Source organism: Mustela nigripes, chromosome X, assembly GCF_022355385.1.
Source record: "Mustela nigripes isolate SB6536 chromosome X, MUSNIG.SB6536, whole genome shotgun sequence".
Classification (NCBI taxonomy): Eukaryota; Metazoa; Chordata; class Mammalia; order Carnivora; family Mustelidae; genus Mustela; species Mustela nigripes.
In genome coordinates this window covers 17,531,716-17,555,976 of record NC_081575.1, presented here as the reverse complement: position 1 = coordinate 17,555,976, position 24,261 = coordinate 17,531,716, and the positions used below count along the sequence as shown (strand labels likewise).

General features: G+C 46.4%; 1 protein-coding gene across 1 annotated transcript in view; it reads right to left on the bottom strand.

Moving 5' to 3' along the window:
• Positions 1-430: 430 nt before the first annotated feature.
• Positions 431-24,261, bottom strand: part of GPC4 (glypican 4) — a 106,637-nt gene continuing 82,806 nt past the window's right edge. The window contains exons 3-9 of the mRNA XM_059384902.1: positions 20,497-20,888; positions 9,343-9,508; positions 4,430-4,560; positions 4,143-4,289; positions 3,410-3,546; positions 2,609-2,784; positions 431-2,492 (exon numbers count right to left, since the gene is read on the bottom strand). Of these exons, the coding sequence (XP_059240885.1) occupies positions 2,290-2,492; positions 2,609-2,784; positions 3,410-3,546; positions 4,143-4,289; positions 4,430-4,560; positions 9,343-9,508; positions 20,497-20,888 (1,352 nt within the window). The 3' untranslated portion in view covers positions 431-2,289. The remainder of the gene's footprint in view (positions 2,493-2,608; positions 2,785-3,409; positions 3,547-4,142; positions 4,290-4,429; positions 4,561-9,342; positions 9,509-20,496; positions 20,889-24,261) is intronic.

The following is a 24,261-nucleotide window of genomic DNA, read 5'->3' as shown; positions in this document are numbered from 1 at the left end:
CAATTTAAATAATAAAAGGGTAACAGGAAAAAATGCAAAGAAAGAAAACAAATCAGTGAGAGTCCAGAAGAACCTTCAAGAATATTTAATTCGGAAAATGTTATTGGTGTAGAGAAGTTGACTGAAAGCAAACAGCTGGGCAGAGTTCAAGGTTTTAAATTAAAAACAACTCACAAGGTCTACGGGGATAACTCTTTGAGCCACATTTTGGAGACCAGATTCATTTCTACCAAGTCAAAGTAATAGCAGTCTAAGCTAAAAAGGAAATTCCTCACAACTGAGGTAGTTACTAAGTATCAGCACATTTTCCAAGTTCTCACAAGGCAGCTTAGCTATTTACAATTCATTTTTCCTCATACATAAATGGAGCACCTTTTCAATTTTAGGTCTTCTGTGATTTAAAAAAAAAAAAACACTTATACACACCAGCCAGAATATGCCTATTTTATTAACATCATGCTTTAATAAATAACTGCATACTTCTAATAAAATTAAGCCTCTGTTTACAACAGCCCCCAATATTCCATGTTGACCATTCTTGAAGAATTTGGTGTGAAAAGCTGAATGAAATGTAGACCCTGAGCTATCAAGTAATTATGTTTCAATATAAAAATAGAGAATTAGTCTAACAACCGAAGATTCAACAGGAACACAAACCACCCCTCCGTGGGTGTTAGCTTCTGTGGCGTCAGAGATCTGGCTGCCTAACACAGGAAGAGACTTGCAGGATCTTCCCTCTTTGAAGACTTTCTGGGAACTCCTTTTTCAAGGGAGCTGTTCCACTCTCATGGTTTTATAAGCTGTCATTTGGTAAGGATACAAGGAACGGGGTTGTCTTTGGCCTGGGCCAACAGCTCTGGCCTTTGCCTTTGCCAGATCCCCATGCCACCCCCAGAATCGTGGCTAAGGGTCACCACTAAGCTATTGTCTTCTGGGCTCGCTAGTCCCTCCCGTCCGCCTGCCAACAACGACAACACGTGAAAAAAGCCTGGACCCCCAGACGGCCCCAAGCGGACTTCTTGGCTGACAGGGTAGTAGCACATGGCCGTGACCCACAGCAAGCCCTTTGCCGTTCTGATCAGATGGGCCAGGGGGAGCCAACTCAAGTAGGACACTTTAGAAACCTTGTTTTACAAAAACAGGGATCCAAAACCAGACGCAAATGCACAGACGAGAAGTTTGCTGGAGGAGTGCTGACAGCTGTTTGGGGCGCCCAGACTGTACCCCGGTTCTGGCTGGCCCTCAGAGAGTTCCCTATTCTACACGGTGGGTGAAACAAGGGGGACCAAATGAGTTTCTTGGTCACTTATTTCTGCCTTCGGGATAGGAAATCAAAGCAGGTCAGTGTGGACATGAAGACCAGCACACAGCGGCTTGCTAAGTTGCTTGGATAAGACACAAAAAGACAAAAACCCACCCCCTAAACTACGTGTGAACGTGTGAGAACTCAGACATCTGGAACGCCTTCTATATTCCTAGGGAGAGTGAACTGAAAAGGAATCTTCTTCTAAGTGGGTTCTGCTCTAAGTATAAGCGGGTTCGAGAAACGGACCTGTGATCTTAGTCTATGTAATTCAGTTCAACCAAGACGAGTATGGTCTGCAGTGTCTTCCAGTCCCCGACTATCGGGGAAGTAGAGCCTTCTTGCATTGAAGCCTGAATCCAACCTACCAAGCGGCTCCGAAGCCCCCTTGTGCCTTCACACTCTGTCCTAACGTAATAATAATAAAAAAAAAATCATATCCACTCCTCTCCAGAGAAGGCAACCCATCAACAGGGATAAATGGACATTTTACTGCTTGTTGGGCTTTTTCTTTTAATAAGATAACATGATAAATAAACCTGCTTCTGTACAGCTATTTAATATTTCAGAAATACGTACATGTTACATGCCAAGAAAGGACCCTGGTTTTCTTGTAAGAAACAAGGTGAGATCATAATTGAAGGAGGAAAAAAAAAAACCCCACAAACAAAAAGAAAACAAATAAACAAACAAACAAGAGTGATAAAATCACAAATGCACAACTCACTACAGTTCTGTACCTACACTGTTAGCCACATTTAACATGATTCTGGGAGAGCAGGAACCGCCTTTATACATACAAGTCCCTTTTCCCCACAAAACTGAATGAAAACACAAAGTCGGCATTTTTTAAACCAGTGGCCACATAGTAAAAACTGTACATCGTTGTCCATTCATTTAAAAAGCAAAGTCACTAGGATGGTATAAAAGTGATAACCGGTGCCTTTTTAACTTTTTGAAGAGAACTTTTTCTCTACGATTCAGAATTATCTCCACTCTCTCTGCATGACCAGGAGCAAGCTGCAGAAGACAGCGAGAAGGTAGGGCTGGGCCCTGGCAAGGCCGTCAGTGCCGCTGGCCTTATCGATGGCGCTCTTCCCGGAGTGGTCGGTTGCGTTGTACTCAAACTCCGAAGGGCACTGCTGATACTCACAACCACTTCCACTTCCCTCTCCACTGCTCTCATCACCTAGTTAAAAAAAAAAAAAAAAAAAAAAAAAAAAAAGGAACATGCATTTCATTCCACTTGTTCTCATCACATGGTGGACGAGAACGAGGTTTAAGTTTCAAACCACAGGTGCTTACTGATATCAAAGAAGTCCACATCGTTCCCATTGTAAGCGTTCTTCATTTTACTGGTCATAACCCGAAGAGCCATGATCTGGCGAAGGATCAGTATGTCTGGTTTGCTGGTGTCCACCTGGACCTCCGGATTACTGCCCTGGTTGGCTAAGCCATTTCCCGTCACCGCGAACAAGTATCTGAAATGGAAAATGACCCCGTTAAGATGATCAGTAAAGCTCAAAGTCGCCGAAGATCAGACAATTCTGCCTTGATTCTAGTATCCCCACTGAGTGCAATTCAGGGGAAAGTTGTCCCATTTCTTGTTTCTCCACTTTGACGGGGACCTTTTGGAAAGCTACTCCTTTTAACGGACGTTGGTGGGTCAGAGTCAAGGGCCGATACAGTGGGGACTTAGGAGAGTTACTGGGTATGGAGGGGTGGCTACATAAGACATCACCCACGAAGAGAATGAGGCCTTTGGCGGAACTGGAGCTTTAAGAGGCCAGGCCGGGGGGCTGAGAATCATAGGCATTAAGACCCTGGAAAGATGATGCTACCAGAACCCTGAGTTGCAGTTCTCGTGCTGGACCAGAGCCACCATCTCAGACCTCTGGCCCAGGACTCTCCGCAAACAGCCGGGTGCCTTCCCAAGGCTTGCAGAGCAAAGCCTGTTCTTACAACATTTAGAAGCCAACCATGCAATTGCTACCCACTGTCACGTACTTCATGATGCCTCCCTCGAGTGACAACTGAGTGGCCCCCGTGCGAAAGGCCTGCGAGGCTACCGTGCAGGGAGACCGCCACCCCACTGCCCGCGCTGACCTGCTCTTGCCTCGCCCGTTCCAGCAGTCGTCCTCGTCGCCGTGGCCGGCGGCCATCCTTTCATCGCTGCAAACGTTGCTGGGCAGGGAGGACCAGAACTTCTTGGCCTGTTTCAGCTTCTCCTTGACATCAGTAACCTCATGGGGGAGGGGGAGGGGGAGGGAAAGAGACCTCTGTAAAAACACGCAACAGCCTACACATGTGTCTTTTGATCATCTCTAAAGTAGCTCCAGAGTGCTAGGCAATTCCTTTTCAACTCGAGTCACAAGAGAAAAACGCAGATCAAATTTACACGGGAAGAACAAACCCACTCCAGTGAACTAATGGTTGGAATGCAGGCCTCGAGGGAGCGGCGCAGACCCACTGTCCACTCTCCCTCTTCCTCGCAGCTACCGTCTGAGGCCCGCCAGCCTCCAGGCCCCGCGGGATGAGGAGACTTTCTCAGGGGATGCCTGCTTCTCCCGCTGCGCCAGGGGCTTCTTGAGAACGAGGAGGCGTCCCATCGCTCTGTGCCTCCCTCTAACGGGCACAGTAGATGCGCTGCGTTTCCTAACAACGTACGGATTTCATGAGCCAGAAAATGAGAGGCAGATTTATGGACATCCACATGCAATCTGCTTGGAAAGTTTCACCTGAAAGACCCGCAGTTGACAGACGTCCAACTAAAACTGCATTTGGAGCAAGTGCTTTTGGTTGTCATTAAACACGCCCGTTCCTGCGCCAAAGTGCTCACCAGTCGGTCTAAACTCGTGCCAGCCGCCGTGGTCGGGCGTTCCTCGGGGTGATACGGTCTGAAGCGAGCGCTGAAAGCCCCCTCGGAGATGGAACGGGAGGTCCGGCCGGCCGGGAGGGGTTTGGGGGGCCCACATCCCTGGAAAACCTGCATCAAAGCAAACATGGTCACATTACGGAAGGTGCGTCCCAAGCCTGGGGTGGGGTCGGGGGGGTGAGGGGAGGCTGTGAAGAAGGGTTGGCGGGGAAGGCTCTGCCTCTCCTTGCCAGTTATCCTGCCTTCGTTACCTTCTGAGACACTTGCACACTGTTCTCCTGCATATTCATTATAGCGTCGGAAATCTTCACGTCGATGGGATCCATGACCGATTCGATGTTGAAAGGACCCTCGAGCCTCTCTGCCACCATCAGCATCGCATCTAACAGGACATTTGGGGAAAAACAATACAGCACAAAAAGTAAACCGTGAGTTCGGCTGTGGGTCATCAGTCTGCTTATCTCACCCCGTCTTTGTTTCGGGGGGTGGGGGGGGGGGTTAGGGGAGAACGCACGTGTCCTGATCAACTCGGGTTTTTACATCCGTTTCTATGAACACCAAGCTGCGTCTAGTCACCGTGTATCACTAGCTCTCTAAAGGGTGAAATGGCCAGGTGGATGCTTTATTCCAGAGAGGAAACCCAATTGGGAACATTCTATTACACTGATTATTCATTCCCTGTGTGTGTCGCTGGCTGTCGCTGTGAGGCTCTGCACTAGCTCCCGCAGACAAACCTGCGGCCGGGGGCACAACAACATGCCACTTCTGCCAGTGACTTCCTGGGATCTTTTCATTTAGGTTCCATTTACAAGACTCAGAAACATAAATCCGTTAAAATCCTGGCATATCATTTGCTTTCTTTCATTTTTTAAATGAAACCCTTTCAGCTCCTTGAGCGCACAGTTGGAAAGTACAAATGACAGTGTTCCGAGAAATTCTAATGACTTTTCAAATAATGAAAATTTGAAAGATCCAATTTTGTATTAAGATAAACTTCCCATTTCAAACACAAGGGCCTCGATTTAAAGCAAAACGTGTGCCTCTTTTCATTTGGGTGAGGTGACAACAGAAGACACAGTCCGCAAAAAGCCCAGTGTGAGTCTTCGTGGATGACTCTGCGAGTCACCTTGGCCTTCTGGAGGAGTCTAGAATGTTTTAGTACACGTTGAATCTCTTAAACAAAATACGCGGTACTTGTTTTTCTGCCGTACATGTTCGTGGGGATATTGAGGCTTAGTACTGTTGGCTGATATTTCCTGGTCAAAATTCGAGGAAACTGGAAATGAGGAAAAGGGTGCTTCACTCTGGACAAGCACTGAACTTTTCCACTTGTCCGCTCTCCTTTTAACTCTGGTGCTTAAGGCCTGGGAGGGAAGGCTCTTTAGGCCCACGTTATCCACAGTCTTCAGGTAGGCCGAGGATAGCTCCCAGCAAGGAAGGCTAGTTTCCAGAAGCCTCTATGCCCTTCTCAGAGAAGACTGCAGGCCACCATCATCTTCTACCTCAGCTTTCTGGTGTAAAGGACTTTGGGCAGCAGCCTGTCCATGAAACCCAATTTGATCATCAACCTTTCACCTTCCACCTAAAACAGACCCAACACAACAGCCGAAGGCATAGGGGTCATTTCTCTAACAGATTTCCCTGAAATGCACTTTTTTCGAAAAGCAGTCACGAATGAAGTTTCAGACTGCATTGTGGTAAGCACCAATAAAGGAACGCTTCCTACCTCTTAGTAAAGGCTGCCGGCATGAACACAGCATCGTACCAGAGGGGAAATTGCTTCTGATGGGCTAGCAAAGGGAGACTTGTAAACAAGTCGAGCATCGCTTCAACGTGTTCATCCTTGTCAAAGCGTCAAGGACTGCCACGTCCAGAAAGCACATTCTTTGTAGAGGAAGTCGCTTGCTCCAAATAAAAATATTATGAATAGACAGATAATCAACATCCAAAATGCAGAGGTTTAAGCAAGGGTGGGGGATCCAGTGCATTTTGGAACTACTCATTCCCCTACTGGTGAGGAAAGGCGGATCACTAATGTGTTTGTGAAAGACTGAAAGGAAACATAAACCCGATTCTTCTGGCTGTTTGGCGTCTTTGTCAACTCTGGGAATGGAGGGAAGCCGGGCCTTTGTTGGGGCCGGTGCCATGGCGTCCTGCACAGGGCGGCTGAGGAATGCAGAGAGTGAGTGGCCCCTCCATGCCTGGGCGGGGGGGGGGGGGGGCCGCTTAGCTTTCAGTGCAGCCCTTCCCTACAAGTGGCCAGCCCCGATCAGAAGCCCTGAGGGAGAGCCGAAGATGGTGAGTCCAGGCTAAAGGTCTCTTATTTCCAGGATATCTGACCGGCCCCTGCCTCCTGCCAGCAGCCCTGACACCCCAACATCCCAGCATGGAAGTCCTGCAGGCCACAATGTGCGACATGAGTCAGGCTGGCTAGGCGTCAGGTGAAGGTTAAGGCAAACCACAGTACATGACGGAAAGCAAGGTGCAACGGAGCAGCATTTAAGCTCGTCTGGAAACGGACTTCATCCCGGTGGTGGCGGTGAGGAGTATTGCGTTGACCTTCTGAGCCAGCCTCTTACAAAACCGAGTCTGGGGTGTTCCCACTGTTTGGATCCATCTGGATCAAGGCTGGTAGCAACTCAAGAGAGGGAAAGGCAGAAAACTGAGCCTGTCTCTTCGGGGGCCTGGTCCAGCCACAGGCTTTTGGCGCTCAGGCTATGGGCAGGAGGTCATCCCCACCCGTCCACAGAGAATCCCCTTCACACCAGGCAAACTGAATCCTTTCGCGCTGTGCCGCCAGGACTCACAACCCCCCATCTTCAGGCTCACGACCCACTGGGAAAACAAAAGGCAGTTTCCCGACTTAACCCCAAGATCTGATTTTAAAGAAGTTGGGGAAAAAGCGCCCATCACCATTCGTTAACTGCAGTCGTTTAAAGGGGAAAGAAAAATTCTTTGCGAAGGGAAAAAAAAAAAAAAAAGAACTTAGAGCAGAGGCATGTAAATTGGGACTGAATTCTACAACCACAGAGCAAATTAAACCCTGGTGAAAATTCATAAAAAAGCACTGGGGATTAACAATGTCTGTTACCCCTGGCCTGTGAGATCAGTTTATGGGACAGAAAGAATAAAATACCCATTAAAAATTAAGTTTAGATACAATTATATACCCCATCCCTCCAAGGAGGATCATTTCAAAGAACTGAGGAAAATGGATTCAGAAATCCTATCAATTTCCACTCGGGTTTAATTCTGTTTCTTGAAAGAGAACAAACGTAGTTTTTTTTAAAACTCTCAACAAGAACAACCACCGCAACTCACTCCTCCTTGCTTGAGAACATTAATTAAGCGAGCCACAGTGCACTTTTGATTTGACGTGGATCTGCAAACTCTTTGGGAAAATGAGCATGAGAGAATTTATATTTTAATACAATGAGTTACAGTTTCTGCCAGACACGTTGGAACAAGAGAACAGTGCAAGGAACACGGCCCTCTGCCCCTCACTCGTGACCAGTCTCGTGACCAGTCCGTAGAAAGGTTGGCAAGACTCGGGGGCTGTCGCTCTGCACTGTTTGTATGGCGAATTCTCCTCCTTTTCCTGGAGAACGAGCACATTAGATGCTATAAAGTTAAAAGGCGAACCAATATTTACAAAAATGAATTTAGCAGAAGGGAACTTCAAATGTGGCATCTGGGTTGGGGGGGGCGGTGAGGGTAGGATTGAAAAATTGAAAATTGAAACATCAACTTCCGATCTGGAAATGCCATGAGCTTTTATTTCCCGGGGTTGGGGGTGGGGGGAGGGAGGGAACAATTTTAAAGCCACAATTTCTCCCATGGCTTCCTTCTGGGCACGATGGGCCATCCATGCAAGAGCTTCTGCTGCCTCTGGCTACCCTTTTTTTTTTTTAAGATTTTATTTATTTGACAGAGAGAGAGATCACAAGTAGGCAGAGAGGCAGGCAGAGAAAGAAGGAAGCAGGCTCCCTGCCAAGCAGAGAGCCTGATGTGGGGCTCAATCCCAGGACCCTGGGATCATGACCGGAGCCGAAGGCAGAGGCTTTAACCCACTGAGCCACCCAGGCGCCCCCTCTGGCTACCCTTTCACAGGTCTTCTCACTTAGAGCTATTTAGGCTACAATTGTGTTGAAGTGCTTAACAGTCATATGTCTCTCTCTCCGCCCCCCTCACACCCCACCCCGTCAGTGTTCTCAAGAATCTGTTGGAGCCAATTTATTGATGCATTTGCAAACAGAGTTAATATAGTAATTAGCTCTCATGTAGACTAAAAAGTAAGAAGCCTTCTCTCCCGAGTCCAATCCCGTGTCCGAAAGGTGACAACAAATTGCACACACGTTCCCATGACGTGAACAAGGAAGTGAAAAACAGGTGCTTCTAAAGCCACTTATGTTCTGCAATTACTCAAACGTGACTGGGCGCTGGAGGAAGAGCCGAGTCTGTTTCGTGAGCCGTTTAGGTGTGTGTGTGCGTGTGTGTGCACACGCGCGTGTACAGCGCCACTAGCACAGAGGACCAGGAGCCCCCATGCCCATCATGCAGCTTTCAGGACTAAGCTGTGCGTTAAGGGCACATCAACAAACTCGACGGCCAGACCCTGTAAACAATCCTTCAATTGTCCTTTCCCACTGGTGCTGATGAATCCTCTTGGATTACACTGCTGTCTGAGCTGCCTAGAGCGCTCGCGTTACTGTGAAATCCTCTGGAGAAAGAGAACCCCTAGATTCCCTCCCAGTCAGGTTTCACTTGGTTCAAACATCCAACGGGCATTGGGCCACTATATAGAAGGTTCGGTCCCAGGGTGACAGGTGATTTCAACGTTCAGTCAGTAACGACCATACTCTAGCATTTACAGTGACACAAACCTATGATGAGTAACTAAAACAGACCTTTTGGGGAGGAAATGCCAAAAAGTCACATTCTCTTTCTGATACCTTGGTATTTGCTAGGTCTGAAGTCTTCCATACCAGCACCATCAGTTCAAGGGAACACTTACCTGTAGAATGGTGCAAACTCCAAGTACACGTAGAACCCTGGCATCCCATAAATAAGGCACAGAAGAACTTTCATGGACGATAATTACAATATTCCCCGTGCCTGGAAGCTGAGCTCTCTCTGGCGACACAACTCCCTCCCCCTCACTCACCTATGAAATTGTTCCATTCAAAATCAAGATCGCCTTGGTTGGCCAGGCAGCCTCTCATGATGTTGGAGCAGTAGTTGTAACACGGCTTGACACTCACGAGCCCCTGGCAGTGGGAGCAGTAGGTCATCTTGAGCAAGGCCTGGGTACACTGGGCTGTGGGATTGACCTAGTTTGGGGGAAGACAAATACAGTGGTGAGGCAGCAGTAACAGATGACTTTGAAGGTTTGGCCATGAATTCGACTTAGAATGAGCTGGGATGGATAACACCGAGCAGGCCTGGCCTGTTACTTGTAAGAGGCAGATTAGAGAGAAGGAAAGGGTATGCTGGGAAGAAGGTGGGTGGGGAGAGAGGGAAGAACACCACTTGACCCTTAATAACCCAGGGACACTCACTTCACACCCCGGAGACGCCCATGCTCCCTCCATCCGCTCTCTCACTCACGCTCACTCTCGCTCATTTTATGTGGCTCAATTGTTCTGAAGTCCTCAAGTCCTTGTACACACACGGTTCCAGGATCAGCCAGGAGACACAGGCGGAGAGACGACCTTCTCCTGCCCACTGTGCATGGCCTGCTGTGGCCCCTACCACCAGTGTCTTCCTTGGGCACTTAGCCCACCAGCATCGAGGTGTAGCAGGGTCCCTAGTGTATGATCCCTTCAACACCAGTAGCTGTGCTGAAGGCAAAACTCAAGGTCTTCTGCGGGCAAGAACGTGAATACAGGGTGCCTGGGTGGCTCAGTGGGTTAAGCCTCTGCCTTCAGCTCAGGTCATGATCTCAGGGTCCTGGGATCGAGCCCTGTGTCGGGCTCTCTGCTCAGTGGGGAGCCTGTTTGTCCCCCACCCCCGACTTCCTCTCTGCCTACTTATGATCTCTGTCAAATATATAAAATCTTTTTTTTTTTTTTTTAAAGAACATGAATACACTTACACTTGGGCTGAGGTGAAGCCCTTCTGAGGCTTGGGAACAGTAAAGCAGAGTGCTCAGGCAAGGCTCAATGGAAGAGAGGAGACTTTGGTTACACTGGGGAGAAAGGGTTAGGTTTAACTGGTTAGCTGAAGGAAGACCACCACCACCAGGGAGAAGGCCAAGTGCCTGGGGCTGGCTGCCCAGGAAGGACTGTGTGCGTGGCCAGAACTGAAAGGCACACGAAGACCAGGCAGAAACAGATACTATTGGACAGTTCATGAGGAAGGGAAGCCACAAGGGTAAAAGTGGTACTGGCCACCCTCCACGGAGAAAAGAGGCTTCTTGTCCTCTTCCGCTTCTCTCCAGGGACACTGAGGCACACAGGAGCGCAGGCCACCTGCCCTGCATCTTCATCAGTGCGTAGGAAGGATGGTGGCCAGCCATCCCGCCCCGCACTGGCAGCTACCCTGGGGGTTCCCACCCTCCTGTTCTTTCCGCCCCACCCTCTGCTTCCCCTCTTATCAGTACCCACCAAGGTCCTGAGCAAACTTATGATAGCAGATACCAGGCAGGGAACAGATGCTGGGATGAACTTCACCTGCCGTGGAGTGTGACTTGAGACACTGCTTATCAACACTACCCTTCGGAACAGGAACAAGGGATGAGAACTGTCAGGAGGAAACCTGAACACCATTGGCTCCTATCTGATGGACACACACAGCCCGCCTCTTATCCCCACCAGAAGGCCAGCCTGAAGCGGGTGGGGCCGGAGCCTCCAACAGCAAGGCGCTAATTGTGTAGGTCAAAGTCAACACCCCCTCCCAAGAAGGAGGATTTTGCCGCTGCAGTTTGAACCCAGGCCCAAATGAGTCTTTTCATTGTGCTTTAATGGGCAGTGAAATCTTGGCTACCTGATACCCTGGGGGGGTGGGGGGTGGCCAGTCTGGAGGGCTAGATTTTCTGGATAACCAAAAGTTCACTCTTTTATAGTCACCAATACTTAGGACTTCAACACCGGCCCGTCCTACCCCCTCAGTTTACAGAGGAGCACACAAGCCTGGAGGCAGGAGGTGGTTGGAAAAGCCCAGGAGCGCAGAAGTCAGGGTTGGGAGGGGCCTTAGAGGTCACACCGTAGGACTCTCACATTTAAGAGATGAGAAAAGCGAGGCCACACATTTCCCAGACAGATCACGTTTCCCTGCCTTCTTCAGCACAGGCTGTGAAACTCTCATCTTGGGTACACTGGTTTGCCCCTCCATTGCTAAGGTTCAGTTCCACATTGACCATACTGCTAACTGGCTGGATTTCAGAGAGGTGAAGAGTTAGTGGGTAAATGCCTACGAGAGACTGGAGAAGAACCTGTGGCATTTGTTGGATACTCTGCTTCAGCAGAAACCATGCCCTACTACGGAAACATTCACAAAGCTCAAGTGTCAACAACTAGTCACTGAGCACCTATCTCGTGTTGGGGATTATTCTGGAATGTACTTGTGATTAGGTAGCAAGCAGGAATCTCTGTATTAGAGCGGGGAACCTGCTCCCGAAAGCACAAACACATTCCAAAATGGTATGGGCCTGTAGAAAATAAGCAAAAAATCTAAAATCGTGGTAGTTTTAGTCAACAAATGTGCCCCTCCCCCCTCCCCACCACCAGCTTTCTTTTCGTAACTCTTCATGGTCCGCTTTATTCTTTGTTCCACTCTAAGTCAAATCTGTGTTGCAGCAGGCCCGGTCTGCACAGGTTGGTGTCTGCTCAAGGTTTAAAGCCCCGGACCAAACAAAATGACACAGTAGAGTTTTATTAAAGGAAGATTATGAAACTGGGTTTGGCGGACAGTTTCCACTTCGTTCGCTGGCTAAGTACTGGCTCGTGCTCTGCATGTGACCAGTTGTCTAACTACTAAAAACGATCATGAAGAACTCAGCTATAACATGTTATGGAAATACTAAATGCTGGAACTGAGAAGAGAGATGGGCAAGTTTTAAGAAAACAGCGATGGGCAAGGACATGCACAATACCCAGCTGGAGAAAATCAGACTCAAGTCTTTGGCCTCAGGACCACTACCTACAGCACTATCCATGACTTCACATTATTCAGATTGGGAAACAAGATCCTTGTGTGGGAATGAGGCTCTGGCACAGAGGAGCATCGTGGTTTTTGTTTTTTTTTTTAAATTTCATTAGAGAGAAAGAGAGAGCAAGCATAAGTGAGCGGGAGGGGCAGAGGGAAAGAGAGAAGCAGGCTCCCCGCTCAACTGACTGAGCCACCCAGGTACCCCTGAAGAATGATTTTAACAGTCAGGAAATGGAAAGAAACAGGGGTCCCCTGTGATGTTCACCCCCAAGATGTACCAATAATGTGACCACCCCCCAGGCCTTAGGTCTAGGTCCCCAATCTCATGGACCCAGCCAAGCTCAGGATGGCAAACCCAGGATGCCAAGAACCACTTCTCCTTTTTGGCTCTGGAGTACCCACTGGAGAAACAAAATGGTTGCTTATCTTTGAATCCTCAAGGGCTTCATTCTGGGGCTTTATTTATTTTGAACAGAAACTCAAGTACAGGGGCACCTGGCTGGCTCAGTTCATGAGCCCAGGGTCCTGGGATGGAGCCCTACGTCAGGCTGCCTGCTCAGAGGGAACTCTGCTTCTCCTTCTGCCTCTGTCTCTCCTCTCACTCGTTTGCAAGCTCTCTCTCAAATAAATACAAACCCTTAAAAAATTAGAAATTAAAAAAAAAAAAAAGAAACTCAAGTTCATTCACATGTCACTCCCTCGTAAGCCTCAAAATCAATTGTTGGAGTCCCTAAATAACCTACTAAAGTACATTTATGTGGGGACCCAAGTCCAAGTGGTAGATCCTGCACGTGGGGATTAACACAAGGGGCAACTATACTCCAAGGTCCCCTTTTAATCGTCAGTTATATATTGATGCTCTGTGGCCCAACATGCCGCTTAAAATGTTCAACATAATTATTCCTTTGCGCCACAGCTCTTGACTAACATTTGAGGTTTTCCTTCTGTTTAGAAGCCTCTGTTGAGCCCCAATGCCAGTAGGATTGGGGGGGGGGGGGTTGTGAGTGCTTTGCTAAAAGGCACACGTTTCAGACCTCTCTTACAGAGTAGTTATTTCTCTAAATGACATTTAGAAACAAAGGAGGCAAAACTGTACTGTACACTCCTCCCTTCCCCCTCTGAACCACTAACACAAAGAATGAATCCATGGTCTCAGGAAAAAATGTTTATTTTGCTTCTATGGTTTCACGATCATGAAGAATCTTCATGTCAAAACCAAAGAGAAGGATATTCTACGTCAGAATTGCCTGTCTACTGAGAGCTTTTATTGATGTTATTGATATATAATAGTTAAAACAAACTTACTATGTGCCAGGCTCTCTTCTAAGTACTTTGCATGTATTAACTCATTTAAGTTTGCATGTATTAACTCGTGTATTAACTCATTTAAGCCTCCCGATAATCATATGAGAGGCATATTATCATTTCATTTTACACGAGAAATCAGGGGTCAAAAGAGATTAAGGGACTCACAGGAGATCTTCAAGGGCAGGGCCAAGATTTGAATGTGGCCATTTTGGTCCTAGAGCCCATGCCCTGGGCTTCCTTGATGTGCATCGGAATGGCTTCCTTGAGTAACTGCATTTCAGGAACAATGAAAAGAAACTCGAGGGCAGCACATGGAACGTGGTCCTTCTCCGTAGGGACCCGGACCTAGCACAGGGGAACCACACACAGCGAACGCTCAGCTAGGAGGCTGGATGGTTTTCTGGCAAGAATTTGCGGTTTTCAAATTTAGTGACCAAATGAAATCATTTTTACGTTGGAGGGCAAGTTAGGATTCACCCACATGGCGGATGTGCTTGACTAGACCCCTTGGATGAGAGGACATACTGTTTAATGAACAACAAGGACTTACTCAGCCAATGCTCTATCTTCACAATGGGTCGAGTTACCACAGGGATGGGGGGGATATATATATATATATATATATATATATATATATACACACACACACACACACACACACACACACACATACATACATACATACATATACCACCCACCGGCTCCTGCTCACAGAGAATTCAAAAGCTCCAGTAAACACTGTTGCCCAGAGAGAGAAAAAAAGAGCTCACTTAAACAAAAATGCCAGCAAACAGTACATCTATCTCACCAAAGTTTTAATATTTTGAAAGACTTGGGGGGTTATGCAGTAGAGGTGATTAATTTCTACTAAAAAGTGGGATGTTATGTAAGAAAAGGGGTTTGACATTATTTATGTAAGAATGAGGTGGTCTGACTTGTTTAGTTTGGGGGGACAGTACAGTAGAAACAGGATATCCTCTGGACTCAATACTTCTTCTCTATGTCCCCAAATCAAAATCTATCTAAGTTACTGACCCATAATGACAAGATATTAACAGCCAATCTCCAAGTCTTCTAAAATCCTGCAAGACTGATCAAGGTCTTTCTAAGCATTGAAGTGCCTTGGGATTTTAGGAGGCTGTCTATGTTTCACAGTTTAAAAAAAGTCAGTAGGAGTGTGGGGGGAGCGGGGGTTAGAATCCTCATTTCCCTTTTGTGAGACACTCGTTCCTGCCCCCCAGTAGACATCTGCACACCATTTTTGCTATAAAAAGACTCTACAGAAAAGTCTCCTTCCCTGCAAAGACTTTTAATAGAGATCGAGACTTTCTACTCAATAACCTGCATTTTCTAACCACCACATTAAAAACTACCGCAAGCGGCCTGGGAAAGGAAAACTGCTGGAGAAGACCTCTCCGTGCAGCCTGGATTTCATTTTGGTAATTCCGAACGAGCCTTAAGCCACACTGCACAGTGATGGCAGTCAACACACTGCACTCAAGTTAAAAACACATTTCCTTTTAGTTTATTCCAATCCCTTACATACATTTGCTGCAACATTTTTTTGGTCTGCAAAGCCAATCGCCCCAAACAAAAAAGACCTAGATTTTCTCTGTTGCTTGGTAACATAAGCACCCAATCAAAATAAGGGGAAATATTTCCCCAAATTATGGGGGAAAAAAAAGATAGGAGACCCAAACATGCTGTGAGATGTGATGAGTTTATTCAACAACTTCCTAGGGCCTTTTTTTTTTTTTTAAGATTTTATTTATTTATTTGAGAGAGAGACAGAGTGAGCAAGCGAGCAGGCAGAGGAAGAGGGAAAAGCAGGCTTCCCACTGAACAGGGAGCCCGAAGCAGGGCTCAATCTCAGGACCCTGGGATCCTGACCTGAGCCGAAGGCAGATGCTTAACTGACTGAGCCACCCTTGTGCCCCAACAACTTCCCAGTTTGAATTCACTGCACACACACAAAGAAAGAAAGATGAGTTGTTCCTAGTGCCCTGATAACAGAATTTTAAAGACATAACAAAATATGTGGAACAAACCAGGGCCCATTCAGGAGTATTTGTCCATGTGCTGTAGATAAAACAGAAGCATCCTTATATTAACCCTTAAAAAAATTTTTTTTAAAAAAGAGAGATTTTGGTCCTGAGAGTACGCTGTCTCAAGCCCTTAACCCTTTCCACGCGGTCCCGCCCGAGCCCCACTTCCTCCCGCACTATCAGTTAGAGTCCCACCTTCCTCTTCTGGTTGTTTAAGGTTATGAGTGTAAACAAATACTCAGGGTTGAACAAGTGTCTACACCCAGCTTCTTAAAAGCTTTTTGGATAGAACTTTATTACAATGTACATTTCTAATGATGCAGGAAATGGCAAAATAACTTGTGTAGTACTCTTATAGGTGTTGGGGCACTGTGAACAGACGGGATCAAAGGGCGGGTGGTGGGGGGGCATGGAAATTGTTCTCGAGGCAGGACAATCACTTAGACATCACAATGGTAAGGAACTGCTTTCTAATTATAGCCCCTGGAGTTTGGGGTGGGGGAGTAGACATAGTCCCATTATGTCAGTGTTAATTGAAACCATGAGAATGCAACTCTCTTTGGCACAGGAGCTATTCATTTTCATGGTGCATGGAACCACTCGTGCATTCTTCAAAGACCGCAACAGACTTCACCCTTCCAGGCAAAACTGCTGCTAGAGCAGGTAAATAAGCAATGCATCATGAACCATGACAAATAACGAAGGGCTAAGTCATACAGAGACGTATAGTGCCAGGGTGCTCTTGAACCATTTGTTGTTCATTAAAGGGACTTTTCTGCAGTTGCAATGGTAAAGCTCAGTGGAGTAAGCTGCAGTCACCCCATGTTTGGGCCCAAAATATCTGAAGCAAGGCAAGGATACTTGGACTGAGCCATGACTTTCCCTTGCAGTTAAGCTTAGCTTACTGGTGCCAATGGCCTTTAAAAGGCTTAGTGATAATCAAGTCATTGCTCAGCATTTACCTACAACCCTTGTGTGGCAAAAGTAATCTGGAAGAACAGGGCATCCACTTCCAAAGAGAAAGTGGGAACATGTTTTAAGTAGGCGGTAACTAAGCCAAGACCCCAGTGCTTCTCATACTTGACTTTCAGAGACATCTTTGTAGATGAGGCGGGTGAGGTCTTTAATGTTCTCCACTCTGAGTGGTCTTTTCCAAGCCCAAGTAATTCATTCTACTTGACACCAGAAGAAGGAATGTCTAGTTCTTCAGTTGCTCTAGTCCCGCCTGCAGACCACCCTTGGACAGCAACTGCAGACTTTGCTTCCAACATGTACAACTTGAAATAAGGCTTTGATAGTCGGATCATTTACTGTCTTCCCCATACTACGGTATTAAAATCTATTTGGTAGTCATACTCCAGAAATTAACATTAATAAGTATTTCCTCAAATATCCAAGTGCTCCTTACATAATTCTAGCCAGAAACATTGCATAGATGAGAAATTTTTCAATAATTTGTGTTTTAACTCCTGTAGAAATTGACCTGATGCCTGAGTATCTTATCCTTGTGTCATTTAGATAGCATGACCCAACTTAGTCGGACGGTTTGATTTCAAATCAGTCCTTAAGTCTAGAAGAAGCTCAGTAGGGAAGCAAAACAGTACTAAAAAGTTTCCAGTTACAAATTCAACTTTTCAAGTAGACACAAAAGAGTATTTTTAACTAAACAATTGGCAAGCAATGTTTACTCAAAGTAAATTAAGCCTTATACCTTGTATTCATTGTATTCTCATATAACTACACAAACATCTCTTACGCCGATATTAGAAAATACAATGAACATAGACTACAGATCAATTCTGAAGCAAATTTAGGGTTATATTTAGAAAGGAACTTTCTCAAACAACTTAACAATACTAAGGTGCACAGGAAATCTCTTGCTAAAAAAAAGAAATAAAAAAAAAAATTCATACCAGAAAAAAACACCAGAAATTGTGACTCTTTTGTTCTGAGTCACATACTCTTTATTGTATAGTTAAGCGGGTTTGAATTTTATATACAAAAGCCAATCTTATGGATTTCCCACCATGAATTCTGAGAACCATGTCAAGAAGAATGGGACACGGGGAAGCCACAACTGCTCCCTTCTCCCTCCCCTGGGGGGTGGGGTAGGATGGACAACAGCAAGCCTTCTAAGCCCTTGACTTTCTAAATCTGCAGTGAGGGGACCTGAGTGGCTCAGTGGGTTGAGTGACTGCCTTTGGGCTCAGGTCATGATCCTGGAGTCCCGGGACCAAGTCCCACATCAGGCTCCCTGCTCAGCAGGGGGTCTGCTTCTCCCTCTGACCTTCCACCTCTCATGCTCGCTCTCTCATTCTCTCTCTCCCAAATTAATAAAATCCCTAAAAAATAAAATAAAAATAAATAAATCTGCAATGAAGGGTCTCTAAATCACTTCCTTATTTCATCTACTGCCTTCCACCATGAGCTGGAGTTTCTGGAACCTCAGCTCTCTGAAGCGGGACTCCCACCTAGCAAAGTGAAGTGAACCAGACTTCTGTTGGTTTGGTCTCCTCTTCACAAGAACTGAAAGAGGGATGGCTAATGGAAAGCAACCATTTTTTAGATGCTCGCAAAGGACATTCTACTTCATGCCTTTCTCTTTGGCTTAAGTGTCTGCGCGCGTGCGCGCGCTCTCTCTCTCTCATTCAAAGCACACGGCCCTGCCTCCCTGCCTGTTCAGCTGAGGATGAACACAAGGACTTGTTGGTGTGTTAGGTGAGCTACCATGTAAACAACTGTGCCTTGTTTTCAGGGATCTGAGATGAGCATCTGGAGGATTACTAATGATTGCTGAGGTTGGCCAAAGTTCAGGAATCAGATTATTCCTTTAATTATAACCATCACCCCCCCCCCAACTTGCTCTCACCCACCTAAGGAGAGTATCAGGAAAAAAAGGAGTCAACAAGAACATGTTGGAAAGAACTGGCATTCCCTGAGAGTTCAGGTGCCTGGAGATGAGAGGGAATACACAGACCTGACAGAATAAAGGCGACCAATCAGCTAAGCCTCCTTTCTCACCCAGTCCTGGGATGGAACATCCTAGAAACACCTACTTCTGATGGTACACAATTCTTTAGAATCTCACCTTCACTGGACTAACCTCAAAGTTTCTTCTCTAACTAGGGTAACGCGGAAGCCTGGTCTGCTCAAGGCAGCCCTGATTGCCTCAAACGTAGCGGCACATGCCGTCTGGGTGGGACAGCTAATAAGAACCTCGCGGTTTAGACAGCAAGCATCCTGGTTTGGACCATACATTCCTTGGTCACCCGAACTCTCACGAACTCTCTCATAGGCCATCAGATTGATATTCCAGTTGTCTGACCACTCCCTTCAGGCCTCAAAACAAGGAGCTGCTTATCCTTCTGTCTGCAAGTTTTTGAGCGAACAGATTATAATCTGGCTTTTCCTTTGAGAGCTGAAATGTAACAGCACCAAGATCAGTCTTCCTAAGGTAACGTGCCCCAGATTACTGTTTCTTTGCTGATATCAAGTCATGGAAGGGTAAGAGGAAGAAAGGCCTTCAGGAAGTTTTCAAATTTCATTTTTTTTTCTGGGGGAGCAGGGACTGAAGGAGCCAGAGAACTTTTTCCTCCCTTGAAATCTTGCTCAAAACTCTGCTTTGAGGGGCACCTGGGTGGCTCGGGCAGTTAACTGTACAATTCTTGGTTTGGGCTCAGGTCATGATCTCAGGGTCGGGAGATGGAGCCCTGTGCCAGGCTCCACACTAGCAGGTAGTCTGCTCTAGATTCTCTCTCCCTCCCCCTGCTTCTTTCTCTCTCTCTCAAAATAGATAAATAGCATCTTAAAAACAAAACAAAATAAAACAACCCTCTACTTTGAAAAGCGAGAATAGCAAAGCTTCTCTGGTGCGGCCAGGAGGGAAAGGCACATCTCCCTTGCCTCTCCTCTCTGGAAGGAGGCCCCTGAACGACCTCCTTAGCTGGCTTCAGAGAACACTGTTCAGTTCTTTTACTTTACAAATGACGGAAATGTGCCCCACTGCACCTGCCCTTGCCTACCCAGTACGATTTTCATTCTGTCCATTGGTAACCCTTTATATAAACAAAGCTGCAAGTCAAGAGCACGGGGCACCCACTAACTGTCATAAAAAGCTCTGCCTTCTAAAGAGCGCTAAGTACACCTTAAAACAAGGAAACCCATACTAACGCATGTTCAATACGGCTCTAGACTGTAAGGCGGGGGCCCCAAACCCAGTCACTCAAAGCAAACAAACACGGAGCCCGCCTGCTTCTTTCTCTGGAGGGGAAGGAGAACAGGAGCTGAAGAGCATGGCCATGGTAGACCCACTTTGGAAAATTAAGATTCCAAAGTGAACATGCATTCTGCTTCCAATAATCGCTACCAGAGAAAGCACTGGAAAGAATGACATTTATGGGATGGTGTTCATCACAGCACGGTCCCTAACTCCAGGATGTACCTGTATCAGAACAAAGTGTGTGAGGGAAAGGCCAAGAGAAAGAAGAGAGCAGAACAGGAGAAAATGGAAAAATTCCAGCCCATGGAATTCTATTGATTTTCCAACCTCCCAAACTTTCTCCTTTTAAACTTATTTATTTGAGAGAGAGACAAAGAGAGAGCACAAGCAAGACGGACAAAGGAGGGAGAGAACCCCATGCAGACTCCCCACTGTGCTTGGAGCCCGACCCAGGGCTTCAACCTGCGGCCCAGAGAGCATGACCTGAGCCAAAATCAAAAGTCTGACGCCCAATCGAATGCACCCCCTTAGCACCCCCCAAACTTTCTTTTGAAATGAAACAAAAGAAACAAAGGCGTGGGATGCAGAGAGCACTTACCACAGAGACTTTGCTCACTACGTCTCTCGCGACTGCTAAGCCTTGAGCAAAAGTGCGGGCGGCGACAAACGCACGCGTAACCTGCAGCTTCAGTTTCCGAGGGACATCTCCGAAGGGCTTCAGCTGCTCCGTGTACTTGCTCACGCACTCCAGATACTCGTCTGTGAAGTGGTACTGGGAGTTAACCAGGCGGAACATCCGCTCCAGAAGGCGAGCCCAGAAGTCACTTAGCATTTCTTCCAGGTTCACGCTTCCCGCCACGTAGTAGCGCTTCAGCTCCCCAAAGAGATCTTTAAATAGCTCAGAATTTTGCATGTATAAGCGGCCATAGGTCTTCACGAACATGTCATTCAGGGATTTCTCTGCATTTTCCAGTAGTTCTTTGAAGAATTCTAAAGACAAAAGAAAAAAGGGAAGAAAACATTTTCAGTTATTAAGTAACAAAGTGTCTCTCAGGTCAGTTTGAAAGTTGGGGGAAAAAATGTCAAAATGAAATTGGAAAACACACTCATATATAAGGTGGATTTCTTTTAATGTCAGTGAAAGGAAAGCCAGGTCACAAGCCACAAAGTCATGGACACGTGTTTACACCTACCTAAGAGAGAGGGAAAATAATTATTTTAGACCAGCAACTTCTCAGGAGTCAATATAAAATACACACACATGAATGTAAGTACACACACACACACATCTCTCGTTCAGTCACAAGGTAAATAAAGAGCTGGATAAAAATGGGTACATGAGATCTAAAACACGAGGCCTGCCAGTACTTTCTACAGCAAGAATCAAAACCAAAGCTAACGATGCCTCCTAACTGAAACCTGACACCTGGACAGGTATTTTCAAAACATGTTATTTTACTCGGACCCATTTTTTTTTCCTTTTCTCCTTACATCTACGTGACACGCAAGAACACTGCCTAGTACATGCTGGAGGCCAAGAAACATAATGAAATACCACAAAAGCTAGCGCTGAGGTTTTCTGAAAAGAAGTTCTCAGGTGTTCCCTGTGACATTAGCACAAATTGGGGTATCCAAGTTGAATGTGGGTTCTTAAAGGATTCATATGGGAACATCATGAGATTCTTTGTTGGGGGAAGAGGGGGAAAAGGGTGGGGAAAAGGGAGAGGAGGGACAGAGACACGCAATGCCTAGCAGACTCAAGCACGGATTCTGTATATTTACAGGCCAACAGGAAAATAACTGAGAAAAATACGCAAGAATACCTAGTTATTCCACATTTACTTTCTGGCCTGAATGCTGAAAGATTTTAATCTCTTAAGTACAAAGAGCAAATTAGTGTTTCCTGAAGCTTTTGGGAGGCAGTTCAAAGAACGAGAGAGCTGATGGTGTATCTGTAACAATCATTCTTAATGAATCTATGGCTGGTATAAAAATAAACACTTCAAGATATTAAGTTTACAAGCAGAGAATGTAATAAATACTAAAGCGAACTAAAAGGACCACATTAAGAAAGTGCCTCCAAGAGAACATGGAGTAGAAGAAAAAATCTGGTGCCTCCTTTGAAGCCAGAAGAACATTAGCAATCTTCTCGAAATGCAATAGCGTGGCAGAGCCATTACCCATTATCTTCTTACGTCCGGCAGGCAAATGAGAGGCTGAAAACTACTTTCCAGTAGTCTCTCAAAACCTGCACTGAAAACACTGTAAGCCTTTTGGAAGGGGTGTGGGTGTCTCTGCATACTTCCAAGAGCTTCCATACTCGTGCCCCCAGCTCATTACCACATGGTGCCTTGAGCCCGGCTTCCCAAACTATGTGTGTTTTGTCTGTGGGGTATTTCTGTGGGGAGAAGGGCTCTTTCCTTTCCCTTTGGTTGAAGTTTCTCTTGTTTTGTATTTCCTGGGCGCTCTTCAAGGAGGAGAGGAGAAATGGAGTCCCTCTGAAGAGCTAAAAAGGGCGGGCAGGCGGGCGGGTGGTGGGGGGGAACCTGAGGAGAAGCATGCAAGTCAACTCGTGTCCTCCATTACAAGCACGGCCTGGTGTTTTTACCCAAGGTCGCTCCCTGGAAGAAGACCAGAAAGTACGCAAGGAGCTAGGGGAACCATATGAAAAGCATTACTCAAATCAGGTACCTGAGAGGCCTCTAATTCTCTCCAGAATCCAAACTGATTCTCAAGTGCGGTCCCACGACAGGCCATCAGCAATACCACATCAGCAAGGCCCTTGTTAGAAATGCAAGTTCTTGGGCCCCACCCTAAACCCACCAGATCAGAGACCCCAGGCGTGGAGCCCAGCCATCTGGGATGCCGGTTCCCCTAATGTTAGAGAACCATTGTTCTAGCCAAGGAAGCGGGTCCCATTTTACCCCTCAACAGCTATCAGCACCAGCTCGGGGCGGTGCTAAACATGAAGCATACGGGTTAAGCGTTTTAATTAGAGGAAAACGTCTTTCCAATGACTTGGGTTTTTTCCATGTTTTTCTTGCATTCTTGGGTCTCATTTCTAATTTTGGGGGTTGGGGGGATAAATTTTCTTGTACGGAAGTCTCTCAACTAAGTGTCCAGAAGACAGGTAGCACTTTCCTAGAATTCAAAGCTGGGGGGTGTTGGGGTAAGAAGCAACGTGAAAGTGTCATCTGGTCCACTTCCCATACCTTGCTCGATTCCCTAGCAGCCCTGCCCTAGCTGCTGGTTCATTGGGGACACGATAAAGAAGGAACGCCGAGCCACGTCAGTACGCGCCTGGTAGGCTGCACACGTAGCTTGCACGCGCTGGAAAACTAAAGGCTGGTCACTGAGATCTATCCGCGAGCCTTGTGTCAATCCCCTGCTATTAGTATTTCGCAATCCAGAAGAGAGGATTCCAAAGGCAACCACAGGTCCTTCCCTAATATTGGATTTTTATTATATTGCTCATAAAATAGGCACACATCATTTAGGGTAGAAGTAGGATGTTGGAAATTATTTGCCTTGTGCTTTGATGACTCATGTAATAAGGAACTCTGAATACACACTTGCATGAACTAGGGAATGGCACCCACAGTTGTATAGCTTTTAAGGATGGGGGCAGGGAGGCATTTCAGAGGTGTTTTAATTTAAAACAGCTGTACAGTGTCAAAGTTCATTGTTCAGGCTCCAAAGGGCTCCAGGTCAAAGAAATGCCAAGACACCGAGCATTTGATGGGGGGAAAAAAAATAAAAGTCTTAGAGTTCCTCATTGAGATCAAGAACCCATGGGTTAGTTGTTACTCTGTGTAACGTAGCTGCTTTGGAGTGTAAGAGACGTGATCTAATTGAGAGAATGGATTTCAAACCAGCATGCCCTCTGTCCAGTACCGCCAGGGAACGTGTTCTGTTTCCCAGGATTCAAATTCTGTCTAGGAAGGGTTGTGCGCAAGCACATAGGATTGCGTGTGTGCTGTGCGTGATGTTAATTTAAACAGGAGTTAATTTGGTGCTACGTACATGTTCTAATTCTTTTGATTGTTCAGAACATCGATTTCCTTTCTGATCCCCGTTAAGACTTTTTAGTATAGCCATATAAATTGCAAATACAAAGATTGTTTGAGTGGGCCATATGCAAAAATTCTGTAAAATTGACCTAACAAGTTAAAATCTGATCCATGAATCCCTCCTAATGGCCACGCAATTTGGCAAGTACGTACTGAGTGGCTATTACGGGCTCAAATCGAAGCACACAGTTGTATCATGCATCTTAACCTTCTTGTCCAATCAGACTGTAATCAACATTCCCGAGAAGACTTACTTCCTTCACCCAGCTCACCTTTACTACACCGCCAACACT